Consider the following 24,967-nt stretch of genomic DNA (forward strand, 5'->3'; position numbering starts at 1 on the left):
GGGAGCCTCGAGTGCGACGTTGAGTCCATCATCCTCAACGACTTTATGGACAGCGATGAAATGGACTTCAACTTCGACTCTGCGCTGCCTCCGCCACCGCCCGGCCTGGCCGGGGCCCCGCCCCCTAACCAGAGCTGGGTGCCGGGCTGAGGGCTGCCACCGGTGCCCCAGTCCCGTCCCCAGGGGGCCTCTGTCTTCCCATCCTGATCCCCGGGTCCCCATTCCCGATCCAGTCCGCGGGAGGATCCAGGAGGAGGCAGCCCAGCCGAGCTAGAGACCGCCCTCGGTTGACCGCAGCGGGGAGTGGGGGGCCGGGGCGGGGGCACCCTACAACTTCCTGCCCCTCTCCGGAGCCACGCGTCTCTACTCCCTGGGAGGGAAGGCTGAAAGCTGGGCTCGGTCAGTGGAGGAGGGGGCCGTCTGGCTGTGGATGCTGGCCACGGAGCTAACTGGGAGATGGGGCAGGGGCGTTTCTGAGTCTTCAGTTTCATTTGCGCAACCCTTGTGGTTACTGGGACGAGAAGCCCATCCCAAACTTTGATCCCCAACAGACCTTTCCCCTCTAATCTTAGTCTCACTACCCGAGGTCAGCGACCCGAAAGCTGACATCTATTGGCCATCCACCCTGAACAATCCAACTCCAACCCTATGCTCGCCAGCTGCCCTCACCCCCACGGTTCAGCCTCTCCCTTCCATCCTAACCTACCCTAGTGTCCCTTTCCCCGGTCAGGCAGCCACATCACAGTCCCAGTGCTGGTCTCAGTCTTTCCAGTGGGTCTCAGTTCCGGATCCCCGCCCCGGTCCAACGCCCTTTTCTCCGTGCCAGTGCTGGCCCTCTCCCATATTTATAAGTGTCTGGTCGGGGCGGGCGGTGGGTGCGGCGTCCCCGGCGCGTATCGTAGGCAGTGTACCGTGGCCGTGCCGTCAGCGTGTGCGTGTGCGTGTGTGCCGTGTCGAGGCCGTGTAGAGTGCATTGTACAGCATATTTTCATGAATAAAATTGTTTTAAATATTTCCTGTGCCTTGGGCTAGCAGTGGGTAGGGGGCAGCTGCGGAGGAGGATAATTGGCAGGGATTGTTGGGGGGCAGGGTTCCCTTACCAGGTCTGCCCTTTTGACCATGTCTCGGTGTGTCCGCATTCGCTGGGGTTAGGCAGCCCAGCACAGGGCCTGCAGAGTTCCTGGCACGACTGCAGATGGTGCCTGGGAGTTGTGCACCTGTTTCTCTCAACACGTGCGCGCAGGAAGTTTTGGGCCTGGGACAACTCTCTTGAATTAAGCCTTAGAAGTTGGAAGAGGGGCACCTGTATTTACAAAAATTCTCTTTGTGCCAGACCCTATCCTGGGTATATTTTGTGCCCTGTTTTTTGTGTCCATTGTACAGGAGGAGAAAACAAGCAGAGAGAAAAAAATACCTTGGGAAGGTGGAGTGGCATTGGGGAAAGAAAAGCTTTCAAAGGTGCAGACTTTTCTTGGAATCCGTTCCCTCCTGTTTCCCGGCGTTGTCACCTCAGGCACATCTTCAGTCTCAGTGGCCTGTTTTCCTGGCCAATGCCATAGCATACTGTATAAGCACCCATCTCAAGTAAATGAAAAAAGGTACGCAGAGTACTCAGAGCAAGTCCTGCACTCCTCAGTTCCTTCGAGGAAGATTGAGTGAGCACCTGTTAAGTACCACTTATACTAGGCACAGGGACTGCTGTAGAGAGCAGAGTAAGCACAATCTCCGCCCTTGAGAAACTTAGAGGCTTGTGGGGGGCACTGGTAGGTGAGTGGGTGATTATGGGTTAGAACTGTGATGAATGGAGGAGCTGGGAGTCCGCTGAGGAACTGAAGGGGGAGGCAGCCTTTGGAGGGGTGCTGTATCAGCTAAGCCTTGAGGGATGAATTGGCATTGGAAAGGGAGGAATTCAGACAGAGGGAATGGCATGTTCAAGGGTCCAGTCAAGAAAGCATGTGGGTTTCAGAACAACAAGTGGAGTGTGGCTGAAGCTCAGAGGTGGGAAGAGTGCTGCTGGTGGCAGGGAGGCAAGTGGGCCGGAGGGGCAGCAGTGGGAGACAGGCAGGGCCAGGCCGGAGATGCTGATGGTGATAGTGCAGAAAACGAGCACAGAGGAAGACAGGCTGGAAGGATGAGCTCACATGGATTTGGGGTGTTGAGTCACACGCACTGCACACGAGGAGTACGGGAGAGGAGTCTGAGCAAATGGGGAACAGGAAGGAGGAGCCCTAGGGAAATGGTCTGCCCAGTTTTGGACAGCCTCAATTTTTAGTTACATCCCATGGGAATCCTTGGGTTTTGGGAGCAGGAAGGGAGGTTCTGGAGCCTTTCTACTGTGTGAATGGCATTCTCTGGCATTGGGCAACATGGTGGCCAGGAGCTGTCTGTTGCGGGGGTGCGGTGCAGAGAGCCTAAGAAGGTATCTGGGCTGGAGAGGGAGGTCAGAGGATCAGGAGCATGGAGGTTGTCACAGGGGTGCTGGGAATGGCCTGGGGTGGGGTTGTGTGACAGGGCTGAGTCAGGAACGCAGTTCTGCCCTGATGAACACCTTAGAACCCTTTCGTATAGGAAGAAGGATGCATCAGTGTCCCCAGAAGGGACAACCTGGGAACCAGGATGCAGAGGAGCCGTGGAGTTTGGAGGAAGAATGTAATGGGTCTGAGAAAGGAATGCCCAATCCTCCTTTCTCAGAGCCTCACTTTCTTGGTCTGGGAGATAGAGCAGTAGCACCAGTCTTGTAGATTTGTTTAAGGAGCGATTAAGATTAAACTGTGCGGGCATGCACCTGTAATCCCAAAACTCAGGAGGCTGAAGCAGGAGGATTGCTGCAAGTTAGAAGCCATCCTGGAATACAGTGAGACCCTGACTCAAAGTAGAGACCAAAAACTATGATTGAAATCGTTATTCGATGTCACACTACCAGCAAGAGGCTGAGCCAAAGTCCCTGCCCCTGGCTGCCCTCAAAACTCAAGATCTCCTTCAGCACCCCTGCCTCTGAAGAGGGGTTTATAAGGGCTAAGCAAAGGAGGCCTGAACCAGCAGGATCTGCACACGCTTGGGCTCAGTTGGGGGCTGAGACCTCTCTGCTGTGGTGTGGGGTGTCTCTGCAAAGTGGGGAGCACACAGAGACTGACAGGCCCTCCCCTGGGACAGACGCTCCAGCCTCAGCCTACCACCAGACTATCAGAGCTGGCCCAGCTGCTTCTGGGCTCCATATGGGCTGCAGAGCTGACCCTAGTCTATGCTGCCTGAGGGTGGGCTGCTGGTATACACGTGCAGATCTGTGTGTGTCCATGTAGCCCCATAGGTGCCTGTGTGTGGGCGTGTGTGTGTGTTGGGTGTTGGTGAGTGTGCTGGGGGGGGTGGTTGAGGTTTCCATGTCAGGTGTGCACATAGCTGAGCGTGTGTGTGTGAACGCCTGTGTATCCATCTCACATGCATGTGTAGGACTGTGGAGGCCTGCCTGTGAGTTGCTCTCGGAGTCCCCACATGTGTACCACACGCCTCTCTCTCTGGGTGTGCCTGCCTGGCTTGGCACATTCCTCTCTCTCTCTCTCTCTCTCTCTCTGGATCACCAGGCTGCTGGTCCTCTGCCAGGAGCGCCTTTGGGCTGCTCTACTGTCTGTTGGAGGGAGGGTACCAGAGGGACACTCCAGCCCCTGGGATCCAGCCCAGCTCATGGGTAAGGAGCCCAAGACCACCTAAGAGTAACGATTGAGCCTGGCTGGGCTCTAGCCAGTGATAATTCCCGAGACAGCTTCAGTCCTGCTGCCCCATCGGGAGAGAGGGGGCAACACCCCTTCCGCTGGGGGTCTGCTTCTGGCCCTTCCCTGCCAGCCTTGGAGCCCAGCAGACTCTCCCCCCTCCGTGCCCACTCCCTGGGAGGCGTCTGACACATGATTTATTCATAAAAAGCCATTATTTGTGCCAAAGAAGAACTGAGCTGCTCGCTTTTTAAGTGCTGATAATGCTGTCAGCCTCTCTCCCCTCCCCGCCCCGCATCTCTCTCACCTCCTTCAGACTTCCCGTCCTTTCTCCTCCCTTACTTCTCTCATCCCCGTCCTTTCCCCTCTCTATTCCTTTATTGTTCTCATCTCCTTTTCTCCCTCCCTAAATCCTTCCCTCTCACCCTGCTCAGCACTTCCCAGCTCCCACTCTACGATTAGGCAGGGTCCAGGAGGCTCAGAACCAGTGTTTCCCCAGGGTTCTCATCTCAGGGAACCCCCCTCAGGGTTCTTGCCTCTCCCCCAGCCTCAGACTTCCCCTGCTTAGGTTCCTGGGAAGGTTGGGAGGAGGGAGGACAGACAGAAACGAGTGTGTGTGTGTGTGTGTGTGTGTGTGTGTGTGCGCGCGCTCGCGCGCATGAGGAGGGTGGCTTCAGAGACCGTCCGAACCTGCTTCCCCTGTGCTAAAGGGTGTAACTTTAGTCCCTCATTATTAGTGTTAGTCTCCCCAAATCTCAAATAAATATTCAATCTAAGTAAAAACAGTGCACTTGCTATGCAAATGCAGATCCAAAGCAAGCTCCCTAGAACCTCTTTCCCAGCCAAGAGCACCCCCAAGTTCCCCCGTACAGACATTTTGGAGCTGCCATTACTCAGGTGGTGCCAAGAGAGGCTGGTATTGAGGGAGACACCTGGGTTCCATCACAGAGACAGGAGGCGGCAGAATATGCTCACAGATGGCAGCTTGGACATAGGCACACACACCGTTCTTTTTAGACAGCGTCCCAGATCCACGTGTGTGTGCCCTCCTGCTCGCACGTGCATGTGTGCTTGCATGCAGAGGCATGTGTTCAGCCGCCCACCTTTTCATGCACATGGGGAGCCCTTCCTCACCCCTTTCCAGAGCCTCCCTCCCTTGAGCACCTGCATCAGGGGCTCTTTCCCTATCCGGACACCTGTTCATTCATGTGTTCATTCATTCCGTAAAGTGCTTCACGCCCCCTTCTTGCCAGCTCTGAGCTGGGTGCTGGGGTAGCAGACATGAATGTGACTGGCTCTAGAGAGGATCCCTTTGCAGAGCCTGGGCATGCTAGCTTTCCCATGCAGCCTTGGGCTGGGAGTTGGGGGCCCAGCAGGCAAGGGGTTAAGTTATTTGGCATCCAGAGCTAGAGCCATTAGGCCTCCTAATTATGAAATTATCGAGGTCCTCAGGTGACTGCTAATTTCACACACACTGTTCCTCTCACGGTTAATGAACGCCCGCAGAACCCACGCCTTGTCTTTCCTGCTGAATGGTGACCTGCAGTTAATGAGCTCAGGAAGGCAGACAAGCCACCGGCTGGGTGGGTGGGGCGCCAAGCCTGAGGAGGGGGTCCTTCTGCCCCTCTGGCTCCCCTTGCTGGCTGCTGCCGCAGGGAAGAAGGCAGAGTCAGGCTGCCCCTCCTGTAGGTGGGAGAGGGAAAGGGTAGTTTAGGGAAGGGGTTGTGTCACATGATCTTGGAATGGGCATGGAGCAGGGCGAGGGTGGGGGCCAGAAATGACAAGTAGATGGCAGATGACCACTTCTGCTTGATTCTGGGGCCGTGTCACACTGACAAAGGGGGGATGGTGTCACAGTAGTTTAAGGGGTATGGTGAGGAATGGGTGCGGTCATATCCTGATGTTGGAGATGGTGATAACTGCGGGGGTTGATCGTGCTAGCAATAGTGGGAAAGTCAACCGTGAGGTTGCAAAGCTGCTTGTGATTTTTAAACTCTTAATTTTAAAAATTGAAGTTGTAACACAAATCGCTCTACAGATATATGACAATTTTTTTTTTTTTTTGTACTGGGGACCAAACTCAGGACCTTGTGCTTGTGAGGCAGGCATGGTGCCACTGAGCTAAATCCCCAGCCTTCTGCAAAATATATAGAAAAACAAAGTGGCACTGGTGAACTTAGGTGGGGGCAAGGCATCCCAGGCCTAGTGGCCTCATGCGCCCAAATTTCTCTATGCCGATCGTCAGGTGGGTTTGAAGGCCCTGTGGGCTGCCTGAGGAGAACCTTGCCCCAGCCAAGGCTAACCAGATAAGCCAATGCCAGTTCACGGGCGGTGTGGTGAGTGCGGTTAGAGTGGGAGTCGCGTGCTAGAGCTCAGGAGACCTTTAGCTTTTTCTTGCTTTGTAGTCTTAAGCAGCCTCTTCCCTTTTCTGGGCCTATTTCTGGGATGGATACATGATAGGGTTATCCCAGAGCTGGGTTTTCATACTGCATTTACAGAGGGCAGGGCTGGACTCCTGGAGGGGTTGGACACACAGCCTGAGGCAGGACTCAGGGGAAGGAATTATATCTGTGCTTCGGGTTCATGATAGCACATATAGCTTCATCTTTTGGAAGGAATGATAGGGATAACCTGGCCTCCACCAGCCCAGTTGCAGGCTACCTCCTCTGACAGTAAATTCCTGCTCTATCACCACCTCTTACCTATTTCTGCACCTCAGTTTCCCACCTGTCAAAGGCAGAAAATAAAAGTGCGAACTCACTTTGAATGTGACAAAGATCTCAAGGGTCGTAGCTGTTACATGTGACCCAGGCCCGGCTAGGCCTTTGCCATGATTCTTGTAGTTCTCCCCCAAGATGCCCACAAAGTCTCTTCCAGGTGGCCAGCTCTGTGATCAAGCGGGGGAAAGGTGTCTCCACCTGGGTGTCCCAGAGAGGAGGGAGGGAAGCAGGAAAGTCTGCCCCGTGTGTCCCTAAGCAGGCCCTACATCCTGAACAGTCCTGCTAGCCCTTTGTGTGTCTCAAACCGCTTGACCTGCCTGACTATATGAGGGAGATGCTTTATGAGCTCCATTTTACAGCCCAGAAAACCGCAGATTAGGGAGGTTATGTGATTAACCTAAAGAGCCAGAATTCAAACCCAAAGTCCAAGGACCCTAGACTGAGATGTCACATCTGTCCTCTGTGTTTCATCCACAAATGCCCCTGCACATGAGTGCACATGGTCATGTGCACACCAGGATGCACATAGAAACACAGCCCATCTATCCTCACTTGTGATCTGCATGCACCCCAGTGAGCACCCGTCCCCTCTCTGCACTAAGGCATACAAGCTGGCGTACCCACAGGTGTAGTCAGACATGACCCTGTACCTCATCAGCAGACTTGCAAACATTGTTTACATATATGAGCCCACAGGCAGACATGCAAAGCACATTTGTGCATGCAGAAATGCAAGCAGTGCTGTACAGGCACACGTCTACCCAGGAAGGGGTACACATATACAAGTTCACACCTCATGTGCACTGGTGTTAGTGTGTGCCCATGCACATTCACAGACACAAGAACACAGGGGTGCACAAGAGACACCCTCCAGGGAGCACCTTTACACACATGTGCACTTAGGCCTGTACAGATATATACTGCACTAGTACTGAGGCATGTGAGTGTCGTCATATGTGCACCTAACCCATGCACACACTCATGCGTGTGCACAGGGGCACACAGGCCTACAGACCATGGTGCAGCAAGGTGAGCAGCTTCCTTGTACCGTGAGTGTGATAGATGGACCCACATCCTAAGTGACTATCAAAGTGTCGTGGCATGTGAGGCGCAAACACCAATTAGTGGAACCTTTGAAAGCATTGGCTTGTTAGAGGGGAAGCCAAAGAGGCTGAAATTGCCATAAAACATGGAGCTATTTAGCTCTCACTGGGTGGAGGGTGTGCGCGGTAGAAAGGCGTTTGGGTACCACTCCCCCCACCCCACTCTGCACTTGTTACTGGAGAAGGACCCTCACGAGGGGCCTTGGCAGGCAACTTTGATGCTCCTCGAAAGTGGGGGCTGGGGGATAGCCTCCTGCCAGCTCTAGGCTGGCACTGAGTGAGCGGGGGCTGCGCCAACTGGCGATCAATTTCATGCACATCGTAAACCTAAGTGCTTTCTGGAGAGTCAGGCAGATTGCACATAAAGTCCCCCTTCTGTCCCTAGCACACGGGTGGGCGGGTGAGGCAGAGGCTCATCCTGGCAGACAGACCTCCACCAGGATGCAGGAGACCTGGGTAACCTGGTCTGCAGGAGCTATCCCTGGGGACACGGGGAGTTCTCTCAGGAAGACTGACACTCCAGGGAGGACTTGAAGATGTGAGTCATGCACGAACTTGGGGTATCCCAGACTCTACTACTTATTTGGCACAATGACCTTGGGCAGTCAGCTTCTCTGACCCTTGGTGTCTTCATAAAGTAAGTTGAAATGAGAATTATTTGGGACCCTTTCTTCCGTGTGATGTATCATGGAGCTAAGGGATCTATGTGCACAACTGAGGTCATATTTACATTTATTGTTATGCTCAAATGACCCAGGCTCAGCCCCCACGTGCTCACTGCCCCACATGGGATGCATCCCCACACAGTACTCCCCATTCCTGGCAGGCTCCTGGTGGTGATGGTGGGGATTTCTCACGGGGTACACAAACTTGCCTCTCATTGCAGAAGCCCACCGTTCTACCATCCTGTTCCTCCCAAGCTCTTGTATCCAGATGTGCTCTCTTCAAGCATGTCTGCAGAAGCCTCCCCACCCATCTTCCACCATGAACCTATACCAGGACAGAGGGGTGGCCTCTAGATGGCTCCAAGTCTTCTGTTGCTGGATGTCAAGGAGTTATTGGGTCTGCATCAAGCTAAGGAGGCAAAGGGTAGAGTGGGCTATGTGCCCATGTCACCTGGGTCATGAAAAGTCATGCTTTTGGATCATCTCTCACAAACTCAGTTTCTTCCACTTCTGTTCTCACCTTGACCCTAGGAGCTCAAATCCAGCCAAGTGCTGGGCTGGGGCAGGACCACCCTGCCTTGACCCCCAGGAACCCAAAGTGTGGAGGGGCAAAGAGCAGTTCTGAAGCCAGTCAGCTACGATTCAAATTCTGGCTTTGTTATTTATGAACCATATGATGTTGGGCAACTTACTTACCTTATCTGTGCCTTAACTTTCTTGTCTGTAAAATGGGTGGGGATGATTGTGTCTATCTCACAGAACTACTGTGGTAAGAAGTAAATGAATACATTTATGGAATGTGATTGGAGCAGTAATTGGCACATAATACCATTATGAGAGTGTTTCTGATGTTATGATTCTGATATTACTATTATAATATAACTATTGTTCCTATTTCCCCTGTGCCCTTTTTAGATCCCCAGTTCTTCCTTATCCTCAGGACCAAACCAAAGTCTTCACATTTATTATCCAACAGGATAGGATTAGACCATTTCACAACTTCAGGCAAGTGACTTCTACACTACCCTCGTCAGTGCCCAGAATCTGCTAGTGCCCAACATGAACAGCCAAATGAAGCTATCTCCTTTTTTTCTCTGATACATGCAGTTAGTGCATCTCATAGACAGGTGTCTCCCAGTGGGTTGGTATGCAGTGGGTTCTCAGAAATGGATTGTTTGACTTTTATGTTAGTAAATATTACCACCATCTCATGAATTGCCCATGATTATCCTCAGACCACAAAAGGGAAAAGCAGTGCTCAGAGAGGGCATATTAGTCAGGACAGGAGAGGCTATGCCGTAGTAACAAACAACTCCCAGTCTCAGAGGATGAACCCAACAAACGTGTGTGGTTTGTTTCTGCCAAGTCTGCTGCAGATCCAGGCTTCTCTCCAGAGCTGCTGTCCTTTGTTGGGTGACTCAGCTCTTTATGCTCTTGAGAATCCACCATCTCAATTCTTGTTCACCTTTTCTTGTTGCTGCAGTGGCTGGAAGGCTATGCAGCAGCTCTTCTTGGTTTTGCTAAGAAGAGACCATGTCACCTGTCTCCAGCTCACTGGCCAGGAGTAGTCATAGGTCCACTTACCAAGAAGCATCCTGGGACATGAAGAAGTCCAGGAATGCAGAAGGAAGCTGGAGGTGACTCTGCTGAGTGCCCAGAAGGGATCAGTTAAGAAGGGACCAGAAGCTTAGGGTGGGAGGAGGTTCTGCTGGCTGGGGCAACAGAGTGGGGCTTCCAGGGCAAGGCTGGAGCTTGGCTTTGAAGAAGTGGTGGGCAAAATGGATTGGACACCAAAGAGGAAGAAGAGGGCATTCCATACGGGAACAGAGTCACTGCGTAAGCCTTTGGTGAACACTGTAAGAAACCTCCAAGGCATGGTGCAGCACCCTGGCTTGTGCTGAGGAAAGATGGGCAGGGACTTTCACAGCTTTGGAGAGAGAGTCATATCCACAGGCAGACTGGCAAGCTCAGCCTCTCTGCATTCCATCATGGAGGAGATAGGAGAAAGGACTCTGGTTTGACTTCTAGGCCTCTAGCTTAGCAAACTGGGAGATGGAAGTCCAATCATTAAACTGGGGAGCCCAGGAAGAGAGTTGGTGTGGGGCACCAGGGAGGGAAGGCTTGGTGTGGACCATGCTGGGTTTCAGGTCTGTGACATTCAGGAGCTGTGGACAGTCAGGTCCCCAGCTCAGGAGACAGCTCTGGACTGGGGTTGGAGATCCAAGGCTGTGGGCATACAGATGGGTTCCAAGCCTCGGGCAGGAACTGTATCACCCAGGGGTCCTCTCAAGGGTGAGTGGAGCAGGGGCCTGGGACAGAGCTCTGAAGCAGCCCAGTGAGGCAAAGGCAGGAGAGGAGCCCAGCAAGGTGCCAGCCAGAGGAGCACAGACAAACAAGAGGCATCGTGGAAGCTGTAGGGAGCCAAGAGAAAAGGCAAGTTCAGCTGTGCCCAGTGTTGTCCCGGCATCCAGATGAGACATGCCCAGCCATGGAGTGACAAGAAAGAAGGCTGCTGGTGACCTCGGCAGGGATGGCTTCTAGGGCCTGATGACTCAGAGGCCAGATGAATGGGCCAAGGAGCAGGGGAAGGCGGCAACGTATAGTGAGCCTGGGCACAAATAGCTCTCCAGAAGCTTCTGCTAGGGGACAAGGAGGGGCCAGTACTGGGCAGAAGAGGCTAAGTTATCAAGGGAGAGCATTTAAAAAATATTTTTACTATTACTGTTTTTTGTTTTTTTTTAAGGAGGGAGACATTGAGCGTGCTGACAGCTGATGGGGAGGATACTCAGGAGCAGGAGGGGGGATCAGAGAGTTGGGTGGGAAGAATGGTGTGATGCAGGTCAGTCATATAAAACCATGGAGGAAGAGACAGGGAATCACAGTCAACAGGCTGAGGCCATCATGGAGCTGGGAGACAGAGAAAGAGGCTGGGAGGGCAAAGGTAAGAAACAGAGAAAGAGTGGGGCTGGGGATCTAGCTCAGTGGTTCTGCTGCCTTCCTTGCAAGCCGAGATCCTGAGTTTGATCCCTGGTACCTCCTTCCCCGCCAACTCCCCCCAAAAAAACAAAAGAAAAGAAACAGAGAAAAGAGGTTGAGTAGGAAAAGTGTGAGGGTGAAGAGAGGCAGAGAAAAGAGATGCACACAGAGCTAGCTAGAAAGAAAGAGGCACAGAGTGAGGCAGAGGGACAGAGGAGGGTTAAAAGGCTGGGCTGAGGCATCGGTGGGTGGGGACCCTGGGGAGCAGGCGTGGGCAGGGCCAGGGAGTGGCTGTGAAAAGAATGTTCGGTTTTCTCAGAGGACCCTGACCCAATCCAGAGCTTGGGTCTTTCCCCAGACCCAACAAGTACCCAGCCCAAGATTGAGCTGACTGTGGCCTTGCAGATGCCCAGCACCCTGCTTTCTGTGGCCTTGGGTAGGGTAAGAGGGGTCTATTGAGTTTTTCCTCCACTGCAAGGGCACCAGCGCTTTCTCTCAAAGCAGGGGTCTGGGCAGAGGGGAGCCGGTTTGCACTGGTGACTCAGCAGGCACAGGGACACCAAATATGGACCAGCACAGTGGGAGGTCAGGATTGCAGCCAGGCTCCTGACCCCAACCCTTTACAACCCCAGCTCCAGGCTCCGGTCGCCCCTGTGGGGCCCAGGCCACCCTGACATTCACCTAATTGTCTTCCCACTTTGATGAGTGGCTCCACAGAGGCGCCGCCGCCGATCAAATTAAATGTGAGCCAGGCAGGCAGCCGATGATGAGAAGGAAATACCACATTTACATAGCCCGGTGCTGGTGGTGTGGGGAGACCCAGGCCCAGAGAGATGGAGACCTAGGAACCTAGGGAGAGACAGAGATGGAGTGGGGGAGGAAGAGAGAGACACCATCAAGGATGGGAGAAGGAGGTGGGCACTGCCTGCTTGTCACTGTCAGATGAAGGGCAGCTGGCAGTGGAGTCAATACAGGTAGAAGTTCTTATCATCTCCAGGCAGGCAGGCTAGAGGCCTCTGGGCCTCTGCCTGGCCCAGAGGTAACAAGGTGGTCCAAAGCCCTATCTGCCAGGGATCCCCTGTTCCTGTCTACTCCAGCTGGGGCTCTGAAAGGCTCCCCTCACCCCATCCAGACCCACAGCTGGCCTGCAGCTGCCTCCCTCAGCACAGCTCTGGTGGGTGCGGCCGGGAGGGAGCTTCCCCTCAGTTCATTCGGGGACATCCTGGCTGCCGATCCTAGGGGTGAAGAGGGAGGTGGCCCAAGAAGGATGTGTGTGTGTGTGTGTTTGTGTGTACACAACTGTGACAGCAAGTGATCATAAGTGGCACCTATAGGGACCCTCTATGCACTAGGTCTGGGTAGTTAGAGGACACTAAGGAGCTAGGCCTTTCTCCCTCAAAGTGGAGTCAGGCTTGAAGAGATGTTGGGGTGGCCTGGTGCTCCTGCCTGTACAACCCAACACTGCAAGTAGGCAAGAGGTGCCCAAGTCAGAGTGGCACATCCCTTCTATCTGTAAGAGCATGTTACCAGGAACAAAGCATTTTTAGCCGCAAAACAACTCCAGAAAGAGCCACTGTACTTCTCCTCAGCTTACAGAGGGGAAAACAGGCTGGAGAGGGGAGTGGAAGGACTCGATAGGCTATACAAACCCAGGACTGTCCCACTCAAGGCCGTGTGGGTCCTTCTCTTGCTGCCTCTCTGTGTCTGAGTGTCTGGGACCCCTCACAAAGGCTGTACTCTGTAGGGCTTGATAAATACCCCTTTCTTCAGCTTCCTAAATTCCTCTCTTCTAGAATCATCCCTGCCTTCCCTCTACTCTCAAAAGCCTGGCTGGACATCTTAGATAATATGTTTTACCAGGAACAGTGAGTGTTTTACTGAATGCATGTGGCAGGCCAGGCATGACGCAGGTGTCACGGGACCCTCACTTCAACCCTTTGTAGTAGGCAGCATCGATTGCCTTCTTGGACAGGTGGAAACAGGCTCACACAGCTGAGGGAGAGGTGTTTGGGGAAGAGTTAGGCTCTGCACTCACTGATTCTTTGGGTCTAGCCCTGCTTTCTCTGAGTCCCCTCCCTCTGTGACAGAGACAGACCTAGGTGTCCAGGGAGGCAGAGGGGTGTGGAGAGGCTTCCCACAAGGTAGTGTTTCATGAACTTGGACATCAGGCAGGTGTGTATGAGGGTGGGCGTCATAATGTGAGCATGGGGTTGGGGACCCGGGTGGGGCCAGGCAGGACACCCTGCTCTCTGCCAATCTCTGTGAACTATTTTGCTGCTTCCTTCGTTGACCCCTCACAACTTACCACTTGTGACTTATCCACCCCCCAATCTTGGGAGTAAACTACAAATGGGTAGTGACAACAAATGTTGTCAAAGCCAATGCCGGGACCCAAGGCTTCATGTTGCTGGCTCTTTCCAGAACCCCAAAGATCAGCAAGGTCAGCCTTTCCTTCCTTCCTTTCTGGCGGTGCTCAGTGCTGGGCTGGGGTGCCTGCCTCCTTCTCTACCAACTCCGCATGGGGTGCCCCTGCCTGAGCTCCCTAGGGAGCTTTGCTGGGGGGAGGGGGAGCGCCTGTTAGTGCCACTGAAAAGCCCTTCCCCCTCACCCACGGGGTCCAGGGCGGCTTTTACTGGGAAAATAATTAGAAATCTAATTCTTATTTCTCCCACTCCGCTAATTGTCTGTGGACAATTTGATTGTAACAGTCGTCACTGAAGCAGAAAAACCACCTTATTTCTGCCAGATATCCTCCCTGCAATTAACACCAGCAACTGCCTCTCTTCTCTCACCTGCAGACACCCAGGGCCTGAGGTGCCCTCAACCTCTCTCTGCCTTCCACCTATGGCGAGGGCACATATGGGGACCAGGCCCAGCCCTGGGCAGATGGGGGAGGGGCATGGTGGGTGCCCAGGGATCCAGAGGGTGAGCCAGGCAGAGACAGAGACTGAATGAATACAAACAATTGAGAATTTGGGTAAAAGAAGGAGGGAGAGATGAAGACCCAAGCTCAGGGAGAGACAGCTGCATGGGCCAGACCCAGGGCAGAGAGAGGCAGAGGGAGCCGAGGCAGAGGAAGAAAGGAAGTGTCTGATCGAGCCGGGCTGAGGAGGGAGCAGCCAGGCAGGCACACCCCTCTGAGAAGAAAGGAGAACTCGTGTTTAGGGGCAGGCTGCAAGGGCTCTCCAGACAGCCCAGCCTCCTGTCAGAGGATGGCTGGTTAAGGAAAGGAAAGGGGGAGGGAGGGACAGGGCTTGGGGGTTGGTGCCGGATGGGGAGGGCAAGGGGTCCATGGAGGGGCAGGAGTGCGAGGGTGGGAGGCCTGAGAATGAAATACAAGGAGGCCCAGGAGCTGGGCTGGCACTGGCCTGTTGATCTGACCAAGTGAGGATCCGCTTTTTCTGCAGGACACCACCCTCTCCCACCTGGGCGCACAGAAGGAGGACGCCCTCCATGGTTACCCCAGTCTCCCATGCATTACATCTTCAGAGCCTACCCCTTGGCCTTCTTCCTGCCCTGCTTTGCCCCTACTGGCAGTACTCTGCTAGTGCTGGGTGGACAGCGGCTGAGCCTGCCCAGTTGGGACGCAGCTACAGCTGCAGTCTGGCCCAGGGGCAGGACAGGGCCCCTGGCTGTGTGGGCACCACCGGGCACACTGCTCTCAGAGGCCATCTCTGGGTGTGGGGTGGCTTGCTGGGTGCTTCATGGAGGGAGCAGGGTGGATAGCCTGGCTCAGGCTCTCATCTGCTCTGTCTCCCTTAGCCCAGAGCTGGGAGGGGGAGCAGAGGGCCTGCAGGGCCTGAGAGAGGGCAGCTTCCTCCCTGAGGCCTGCCCACCTCTCTCAGCCCTCCTCAGCCCTCCTACTCCCCTCCCTATGTGTCAGAGAGGATGGGGGCCTGGGGGCTCCTGTCAGTCTGGGCTGGAAAGCTCCCCAGGCTTCATTAACATGCAAATTAGCAAGTTCTGACTGGCTGTGGCAGCCACAGGCAGCCACCCCTCCCAGCAGGGTGTGTGTGTGTGTGTGTGTGTGTGTGTGTGTGTGTGTGTGTGTGTTGGGCATGGTAAAGAGGAGGAGTAGCTCTCCTTGCCCTTGTCTTACACACTCACCTACACATTCACCTACACATGTGTGGTACATAACCACATGCAGCCACCTCTAGCAGTCTCAGGGACGCTCACAGACACACACACTTCACCAACCGTGGACATACCTTTCACACCTTTAACTGTCTCACACGGGCATTCCAAGCCCACCCCCTCCCAAACTCACACTGTCTCATACACAACCCTGTACCATCCCCCTCACATAAACCCACAACCTCAGTCAGTCACACACAGTCCAGGGAGAGGCAGGAGTGCAGGCGTCACCACATGGATGCCCTCCATGCTCACCTGTTCCCATGACGGGTCCACCAGAATCACCGGTGGAGAATAGCCCGTGCCCCACCCCACCATGCTGGCTCTCAAGGTAAAGTTTCTGGTCCGGTCTGGTCCCTCTGCTTGGACCCCACCTTGAATTTCCTTCACTCAGACCTTTTGCATTGTCCCTCAGGCCTCACTCCTGTGGCCAGCCCTGGCTCTCTCTGTGGAGCTGGGCCCCTCCTAGGCTGCACAGCTCCCAGCCTCCCTTGAGAGTGGCCCTGGTCATGCTGCATTACAATTGCCTGTTGATGCGTCTCCTCCACCGGAATGGGAGCTGAAGGAGGACAGGAGTGGCGTCAGTCAGTCTTGTTTACTGCTGTGGGTCTGCACTCAGCTCACTCCCGCTATCCCTGCTATTTCCACAACAGGATGGATCAGGAGCCAGTCTTAATAATGTGATTGGCTAATATTTACATGGCATTTGCCACATGCTGGGTCATGTATATAACAGCCCTATGAGGGAATTTCTATTCCTGATCTATTGGTAGAGTTGAGGAAACTGAGGCACAGAGGGTTTAAGGTGCCTGAGCAAGATCACCTGGCCAGAATTGAAAACTAAACTTGGCCACCTGCTCTGGACAGCCTTATGTGTGCCCTTCCCAGGACAGTGGCCAGAGCCTGGGAGGGTTGGGGCAGTTTGGGTGGGGCAGAGCAGAAGTTCTCCAGTGCTAGATCTCTGAGAGGAGACTCCTTGCTCACTCACCATCTGGGCCATGGGATCCTACAGTATCAGAGCTGGGGGTGGGGAGGAATCAACCAGGCCCAACCCATGTTAGAGATGCCCTGAGTCAGACTTCTTTAGTAACTACTAGAGTGTGTTGAGAACTCTTGAGTTATTTAATCCTCTAGCCAGCCCAGCAATGTAGACACCATTATCAGCTCCAGTTTACAGGTCAGAAAAGTGAGGCTCAGTGTGTCTCCACATGCCCAAGGTTGGCCTGGTGGCCATCTATGGTTTTATCTTCAGGGACCATTTCCTCCCTGCTTTTGGAATGAAAATTGCCAGTTTTTACAGATCCTCCTATGCAGTGTTGATGGGCTCAGTGATGAATGCGTGATTCAAATTGGGCCAATCAGAGCCCTGGCAGGAGAGTCTTGCACTTAGCAGCCCAGATAGTTTAGGGATAGGGTGGCTGGCAAACATGCTGAAGGGATGGGAACAAAGTCCAGCCATAGCCTGCCTGGAACTAAGTAGCTCGGGGGTTTTAGCCACCTTCCGATTACTGGTGACTGAGCTACCTACCGGCGATCTCCACCTTGCCCAGGTCTCTCCTCCGCCCTTCCTTCTAATCATCCCTCTTCTTACCTAGAGCTCCACCCTCCACAAGAATTCTGGGGTATAAAGAGGGTCAAGAGGGCCGTGCCCGTGGAATAATCTGGATGGGATTGATTCAAAGTTGAGGGCACAGACCACCCTCTCCTGCCGGACCTCTGGCAAATAGCTGGCTGCCATCACCAGCCGTCTCCAAGGCCAGGCGCTCCTGTGTTCACTGTGCCCAGAATGGTGTGGCACTCAGTAGGCATCGCTGCTCACTTGTGAAGTGGAGGGTGGGTGAACTGACGCACTCCCAGGCCTGGCTGCGCTGCAGAGCTGGCTCTCTTGGGTGGGATGAGCGTGGTGTTTGGGCACAGTTGGTTCCACATGGTTCCTGGCTCTGGAAACCACTGGAGCTTGTGGGTGGGGCTCAATGGGTGGTCCTCCCTGCTGACCTGTCCTCTCTCATCCCTCTTGTCATCTCTGTCTTTGGAGCCCTTTGGTATGGAGGTGGGTGGCTATCTTGATCTGAGCTGCATCCAATTTTTGGGTTTTTTTTTCCTTCTTAACTTAGAAGAGTATCTTTTGAACACAGAACAAGAATAAGCTGGGAGGCTGGGGATTTAGCTCAGCAGTTCGGTGGCCTGCCTTGCAAGCGAAAGGACCCGAGTTCAATCCCTGGTACCAAAAAAAAAAAAAAAAAAAGAATAAGCTGGGTGTGGTGGCACATGGCTGTAATCCCAGCACTTGGAGAGACTGAGGCAGGAGGATCACTGTGAGTCTGAAGCCAGCCTGGGCTATATAGTGAGTTCAAAGCCAGTCTGCACTGCAAAGCAAGACCCTATCTCGAAAAGCAAAGCAAAACAAAGCAAAGCAAAGCGAGAATAAGCCAAACATGGTGGCATACACTTGCAACTAACTCCAGCACTCAGGGAGCTGAGGTGAGAGAATCAGGAATTTGATCCCAGCTTCTGCAACTTAGTAACTTAATGAAACCATGTCTCAAAATGAAAAAGGGCTGGGGATGTAGCTCAGTGCAAAAGTGCAAAGGTCAAAGATTTCCAGTACCACCAGAAAATAAAACAAAAAACTGAGGAAGTATGTCTTTGTTTCCTTGTCCGCAGCTGGGGTGGCCACAGTGTCAGCACATCTGGTAGGACAGGCACCTGTGTAATGCTGAGGGCTCAAGGCTGAAGCCCAACGGCCAAGACTAGGGAAAGATGCTGGAGCAACCAGTGAAGATGTTTGGCGAGAGTGAGGGGGACAGAGTGGCCTGCAAGAACTCACAGTGTCATCAGGCCACATGGCAGCTAGCACCCAGACCCCTCTGGGAGCCTTTCTGAATTCCCCAGAGAGGATTCTTAGCACTCACCATTTCCTTTCAAAGTGAGCCTTGTCAGGGCTCACTCAATGTGGCCTGAAGCACCCTACCCTGTCCCCTGAGTCCCCACCTTTGGCAGCCTCAGTGTGGGCCCCAGGGGGGCCTTGGCTGAGACCCACTCTGCCAAGCTGAGGGCTACTGTTAAGTTTGTCTCTTCTGTTCGGGAGTTTTTGAACCAGGAGGGGGTCCCAGGTTTGTGGGGAGTAAAGGACAAGATTTGCCCCATAGGCCAGAATTCCTAAGTATTCTTTAAGACCCCACACTCTGTTTTTTTTGTTTTGTTTTTTTTTGGTACCAGGGATTGAACTCTGGTCCTTGCGCTTGCAAAACAGGCCACCGAACCGCTGAGCTAAATCCCTGGCCCCACACTGTGTTGAAGTAGAATGAAGGTGCTTATTTTGGCCCTGACTCCTCAGCTTGGTAGCTGCTACTGGCATCTGGCACAGACCAGGCAGGAGCAAGGCTCTGGGCTTGGGGCTGGGGGGCGGGGGCAGCTTGCAAGGCCAGCCAGGAAGCAAAGGGTTAACAGGCTGGGGAGGAGGGAGCAGCAGTCTTTGGCTAAGGAGCCTTGTTAATTGATTCCCTCATTCCCATTTGTTCCTGCTAAAGAGAGACAGATGAGAGGGAGCCCGCCAGGCCCATCTTGGCACCCGGCAGCAGCTTGGCTGGGCACAGCTGTGCTCGCGGCTCTGGTGTCTCTGTGGGGGAGGGGCCGGTGGCAGTGGAGGCGAGGAGGTGGGGCAGTCACATGGCAGGCCCAGTGCCCTCTGCTCACCCCTGGGAGGGGAAAGACCATCTGAGTGCCCTTTAGAGAGGACAGATCTTTTATTTCACCTCGTGACATCTCTTTGATCGTTTGGCCTGCCCTGTCACCACGCGTGGGCTGACAGCTCTCTCAGCCTGGGGCCCTGCCAGCCCGAGTGCTGGACGAGTTTTCTGCCTAGAAGAGGGACAGCTCTAGCCTGTCCAGGAGAGTTCTGCGCCTTTGTGAGGCAGGCTGCAGTCCATGTCACAAAATGGGCATCTCTGCCATGGCCGCAGCCCTCCCTGAATCCTCCGGGGCTCACCTGCCTCAGACTGGACTTCCTGCCATCACCCTGTGTCATCTTCATCTCAGTCAGACCGTGCCACACAGGGCCCTGGTGGTTTGCCCTGAGAGAACGGAGTTTGAATGCCCCATTGTAGTCAAGCACATGACCCCAGAGTTCAAATCCTGGCTCTGCCACTTGCCAGCTGTGCAATGTGGGCAAGACATTGTTACTTCTTTGGTTCTCAATTTTTTCATATGTAAAATGGCAGTGATACCTGTACTTATCTGTAGTAGACCGCAGAAGTGACTACATCCTCCCTGAGCACACCCCACAGCAACACACCTTCTCAGGTTCTCTCATTAGCTTGATTCTGAGATGGCCTTGTAGCTACTGTGGTGGACAGGATGTGGAGGAAGTGACAGGGCCTGCTCCGAGCTCAAGCCTCAAGAGGCCGTGCACACTTTCGCTTGTTCTCTTGGAACCCCGCCCAGCAGCAGTGTGAACAAGCCAGGGCTGTCCTGCTGGATGAAGAGAGACACATGGCCCAGTCCCTCCCATCACTCCGGTGACAGCCAGCCAACCTCAGAAGCAGAGCCACTTAAATGACTGGAAGCTGACTGCTGATGCATCGAGGGTACCCAGCCAAGAACAGAATAGCCCCGCTGAATTTCTAAGTCATGGAAGCATGAACTTAACAAGTAAGTGGTGGTTGCTTTAAACCATAAACATCGGGGTGACTTATTATGCAGCAAAAGCTAACTGCTACACTGTCTCAAATCACTGCTTCATGGATGAGATGATACAATGTGAATAAAGTGCCCCAGAGTGCCACATGGAGCAAGACCTCAGAAAGTAGAGCTCCTATTGTTATTGCCAGGATAAAGTCATTGACCACAAATTCACTGCACTCTCTGCTGTTAATGAACTCATTAATGCTCAAAAGTTCAAGAGAACTCTCTTTGGCCGACCTTCTCCACATACCTCCTCTGCAGCAGTGATGAAAAGGACGGGATGACATGATCGAGGGTTTACTGTGTGTTGGCTCTGTAGCAGATATCTTACATATTTTATCTCATCGAATCTTCATTCAATTTTATGAGAAGCGCTCTCATTTATATATATTATTTCAGTTTCGCATTCAACATTTTAAATCTGAGCAAACCAAGGCTTGGAGATTCAAAGTCTAACTCGCCCACTGTTGCATAGTGAGGGAGCAGAGAGAGAGAGAGATTTTCGAACTCTTGAGAAAGCAACTGACTTCCCTCCACTTTTGTCTGCTTTTCCAGTTCAGCCCTGAGCTGCAGCCCATTGCCTGGTAATCCCAGCCTCGGGGGACAAAGGGTCTTCCTCCAGCTTTTACCAGATGTTTCAGTTGGGCTCACCTTGAACAGGGGCACCGCTCCTCTGGCCTCTCGTGTGCACAGACCCACTATGAACCCTTTTTCTTTCCTTCATTGGGGAAATGTTTTCCTTCCTCTGTTCTTTCAGGGCCATGGACTCATCCTTGGCTTGCCCCCTCCTGGGTCTCTGAATGACGGCTGCTCAGTTTTCCAAGAGTTTGCAAACTTGTCCTCCTTCCATTTCTCTGCTCACTGACAGGCTGTGTGAGGGACACTGAGGACATTATTGTCCTTTGCACCCATCCCTCATTCCAAGCCCTCCAGCCCTCCAGCCGTGTGTGCTCTGACACTTTCTTATGGGAGCCATGCTCTGCCCATTGGGGACTGCCCCCAGGTGACATGTGACTCAGACGGACCCAGTTAAAATTCTTCTGCAGGGTTCTGGACTGGGAATGCAACAGTCAGTCTTCCTGGAAAGTTGTAGAATATAAAAATTGAGAGAGTGCGATTGTAAACTTTTTCATATTTTCCTCTTTTCAAATTACTTTCATTGTTTTTGTGTGTGGGTAGTTCTTAGTAAATCTTTAGTCATTTTTTTAAAAAAAAAAATGTGTGCTTCTTGGGATCGTTTTTTTCCCCTCTTCACAAATGATGCGTTATCATCTCTCTCCGTTTTAGAACCAAGGTGGCCAAGCCAGATCTATTGAGGAGAAAAAATTAAAAATAAAAACTGATCTCAGTTTGAAAACAAAAAACTCTAGTGAGCTCTCATTGCTGGGCCAGAGGCAGATCTGCAGGTGGGACAGCTGGGCGGCAAGGCGAGGACTCGAGGGAGCTGTGCTCCTGGCCTTTCCTATGGGTCATTTCCTGGGAATCTGTAAGCCAGTGAGCCCATTTCCATGCCCTTGATGTCCCAGCTCTGTCCCTGTCATTTACAAACCAGAGTTCTGACTGAGGGTCCCTGTCCTGCAGCCTCTCCATACAGTCGCAGAGCTCTTGGGAAGCCTCCTAAGGCGGGGGGAACCAAGGAGGAAAAACTTAATTTACATCTCAGTCTTAGATTTCCTGATCTTAGAAATAGTCACCGTCAATCACCCACATACTCAAGACAGAGACTTAGCGTCACACTCTCTCTTCCTTCTCCCTTACCCCTATGTCTAGATCACGAAGGAGGCCTAACAATCCCACCTCCCCAAATGATTTTGACTCTGATCACTTCCTCCCATCTCTGTTGCACCATTCCCGCACCATGGTCTTCTCTACCCTTCAGCTCCACAACGGTCTTCTTCCTGGACTGGTTCGACAGGGGGTTTCCTAGTGCCAGCCTGTACCCTTTGCCTGAGCGTGCCAAGGGAGAGCCAATCGCATTGCTTCTTTTCTTAAGGTACCCAAGACATCCCATTGCCCTGGGAACAAACCCAGCAGCTCACATACGCTTGTTTGCCAGCCCTGGCCAGTGGTCCTCCTCCTGCACACTGAAGGCACTGCCTTTGCCCTGCCGCAGGACACCTGCCCTACCGTCCCGGGGCCCAGAGCTCTCCTGTCCTTGCTGGAGAGCCCAGCCTCTTCTCCTTACTGAAGCGGCAGTGGAGGTGCCACCTCTCTGACAATCACCCTCTGATTGTCCTTCTAAAATCAGCCCTCGCCTCAGTTACCTGGCATCCCAGGTGCTTGTTGGTACTCATCAGTGACATCATAACCTGACTTATTTTGGTTGTCTGTATTCTTACTTTGAATCTACCCTGCCCACTCAAATATCAGTCGGTGAGGGCAAGAAGTAGGTCAGCCTTTGCCGCGTCCCTCACACCCAGCGCAGGCTTGGTACAGGAATGGGTTTTTGACATGACTAAGTGGCTATTTGAATCCAGCGAGGCAGGTGGTGTTCTCCTCATTCCCACAGACCAGAAAGTTAGGGCTGGCACCTACAGAGCCAGATGGCAGAAGGAGGCCGAGGCCTAAGACTGGGTGAGGTCAGAACCTTTGGGTTTTCACAACAGCCACATCTGTGTCATGTTTCAGTTCATAAAGCAAGGCCTCGCCTGCTATTCTGTGTCAGCTTTCCGCCTGTCCATCCTCCTGATTTTATAAGTGAGGAGATGGGAGCTGGCAGGTCCAAAGGGTGGGGACTCTAGGGTCTCTCAGGTGTCATAGGCCCCTAAACCTGTCATGGCTTGCTCTGCCCAGCCAAGATCCCTGCCCACAAGGGCACCACCTCCCTCCACTCCCCATGCAGGCCGCGTGCCTGTGTCTGTCACATCAAGTTCAAGTGATTCCTGTGGCAGCAGCTCCTGGTCTGCCTGTCGGCACGTCAGCTAGTCCTGGTTACCATGACAACAGGATGCAAGGCACCAGGGCATCAGTGGGCTGTGGCTCTCTGAGGGGCAGTGCCATAGACGGGGGAGGGGGCTTATTTCTTCCTCCTGTGGGAAGCTTGGCAAGGGCTGGAGCTGCTGGGGGCTGGGTAGCCCCTCCCTGCCTCCGTGCCTTGGCATTTCCTTCCTGCCATCTGTGCTGGAGCTGGGGGAAGGGTGGGAGTGCCTCCCTGGTGGGAGGGGCTTGGGAGCAGCCCATTGGGAAGAGCAGCCCTCCCAGCTGGGTTTAATCCCCATCCCAGTTCTAAAGACCCTTCCAATGTCCAGTGTCACACCGCAGCCTTCCTCTCCTTGGCACAAGGAGGCAGTGAAAGACCCAGTCCAGCCAGACAATTGGTGTCTGGTTTGGAGTAGATCCCAGTGAAGAAGTAGGACCTCATCCAAGTTGCTCTTCCCAGCACTGTAGGGGCTCAGGATTATCATACCCATTCCGCAGATGGAGAGACTGAGGTTCAGAAGTGACAGCTGCAAAGTGGTAGCCCCAGATTCAAATGATTCATTGGCTCTCAACCTTGTTCTTACCAGATCCTTGCTACTGCCTGAGGGGAAGGGGTTCTTTCTGTCTCGGCCCCTTCATTAGATCAGCTTATCTCCGCCAGAGAGAGGAAGTTGCATGGATCTGTGAGTCAGGTGCCTGGGTTGCTTCCTGGCTCAGCAACCAGCTGTGAGAAGCTCAGATCCCCTGCACTGCCCCAGGCCACAGCCACTTTGTCCAGGACCTTTGGGAGGCTAGAATAAAGGTACCCACAGTAGACATGAGGCCATTGTGCCCTGCCCCAGGGAGAGGGTTAAGACTGCACCCAGGATAGGTGACAGGGACAGGAATACGGCCAATGGAGTCTGAGTTATCAGGAGGAGCAGGGGCTTGCTTCTTAACTGGGTGTCCAATGCGACACTGTTCCTTTGGAGCTGCCTCTTGTGCCAGGAACCCTTACATTTGCCATGGAGACGCAGAACTATTTAGTCCTTGTAAGATGGCGACCACAAGTTGGTTCTGTGGTCCTCGCCACCCACTTCCAGGTCACAGTAAGGGAAGTGAGAGCGATCAGGGTGGGCCAGGGATGTGGACAGCGAGAATTCCTTCCTTAATGTAGGGTGGGGTTGGGGTCCCTTAATTTGGGGGAGCAGGAAGAACATTTTGCTCCAGGAGAAGCACTTGGAGAAGCTGACGTGTGTCCCCCTGAATGTGACCTTGGCTTGAGAAGAGTCCGGAAGGGGTGGGGATGTGGGGCTATCTGTGGTGGTAGAGCAAGCCCACGTTCTGTGGCTCAGAGCAGTAATCCTAAAGGAGACCACCTGCCAAGCAAGGTAACTTCTTGGAGTCTGAGGGGATGAACTCCCAGAAGCAGGAGAAGAGAGACAGCAGCAGCAGACACCATTGCTCAGGCAGGGGAATCCTTGCTGTGGGATCCCAGGAAGGGAATCTCTGGAAGCCCCACTAGGAGTGCCCTAGAGGGAACCTCTACGCCCAGGCTTCCCAGTTTACCAGCCCCGCTACCCCATTTCAGGCCTCTTGGCCTGACCAGCCTTAGCAGGAGAGGGAAGGATTGTGAAGACCGATGAGAAACTGCAGTTCTGATGCTAGATTGGAATTTTAATTCATAAAAATGAGATGGATAGTGCTGAGAGTCCATAAAAATTATGGGATTGGCCCACATGTAGTCCATGAGCAGGGTACCATAGAGCGAGCTGGGAAAAAGAATCACAGCAGGGTTGAGAGCATAGGCTGTTCTGCATTTGGGCCCTAGCAGCACTAGCTTTTACTAGACCCTTAGGTGCATCCCAGGGGTGATGATTTAACCCTGTTTCAGGTCCTCTTTTTAGGGGTGGCTGTCCCCCAACTACTGTCCCTACACAACTCCTTTCTGTCCCCTCCAGTCCAGCCCCCAAGGCAGGAACCTGTAGCTCTTCTCCAGTGCACTGTGAGTCCCCGTGTCGCTCTTCTCCCCTGTCCACTCTTTAGCTCATTTTGTATCTTGGGACTGAATCCACTGTTAG

The 24,967-nt window shown here is 53.4% G+C and overlaps 1 protein-coding gene across 1 annotated transcript in view; it reads left to right on the top strand.

The window, feature by feature from the left end:
• The window catches only part of Foxo6 (forkhead box O6), a gene marked incomplete at its 5' end in the record, with an annotated part of 20,090 nt that extends 19,104 nt beyond the window's left edge, over positions 1-986 (top strand). The window contains one exon of the mRNA XM_010626079.3: positions 6-986. Coding sequence (XP_010624381.1) covers positions 6-150 — 145 coding nt within the window. The remainder of the gene's footprint in view (positions 1-5) is intronic.
• Between the last annotated feature and the right edge of the window lie 23,981 nt (positions 987-24,967).

Source organism: Fukomys damarensis, unplaced genomic scaffold (genome assembly GCF_012274545.1).
Source record: "Fukomys damarensis isolate Sample0158 unplaced genomic scaffold, DMR_v1.0_HiC HiC_scaffold_23, whole genome shotgun sequence".
NCBI classification, from domain to species: Eukaryota; Metazoa; Chordata; class Mammalia; order Rodentia; family Bathyergidae; genus Fukomys; species Fukomys damarensis.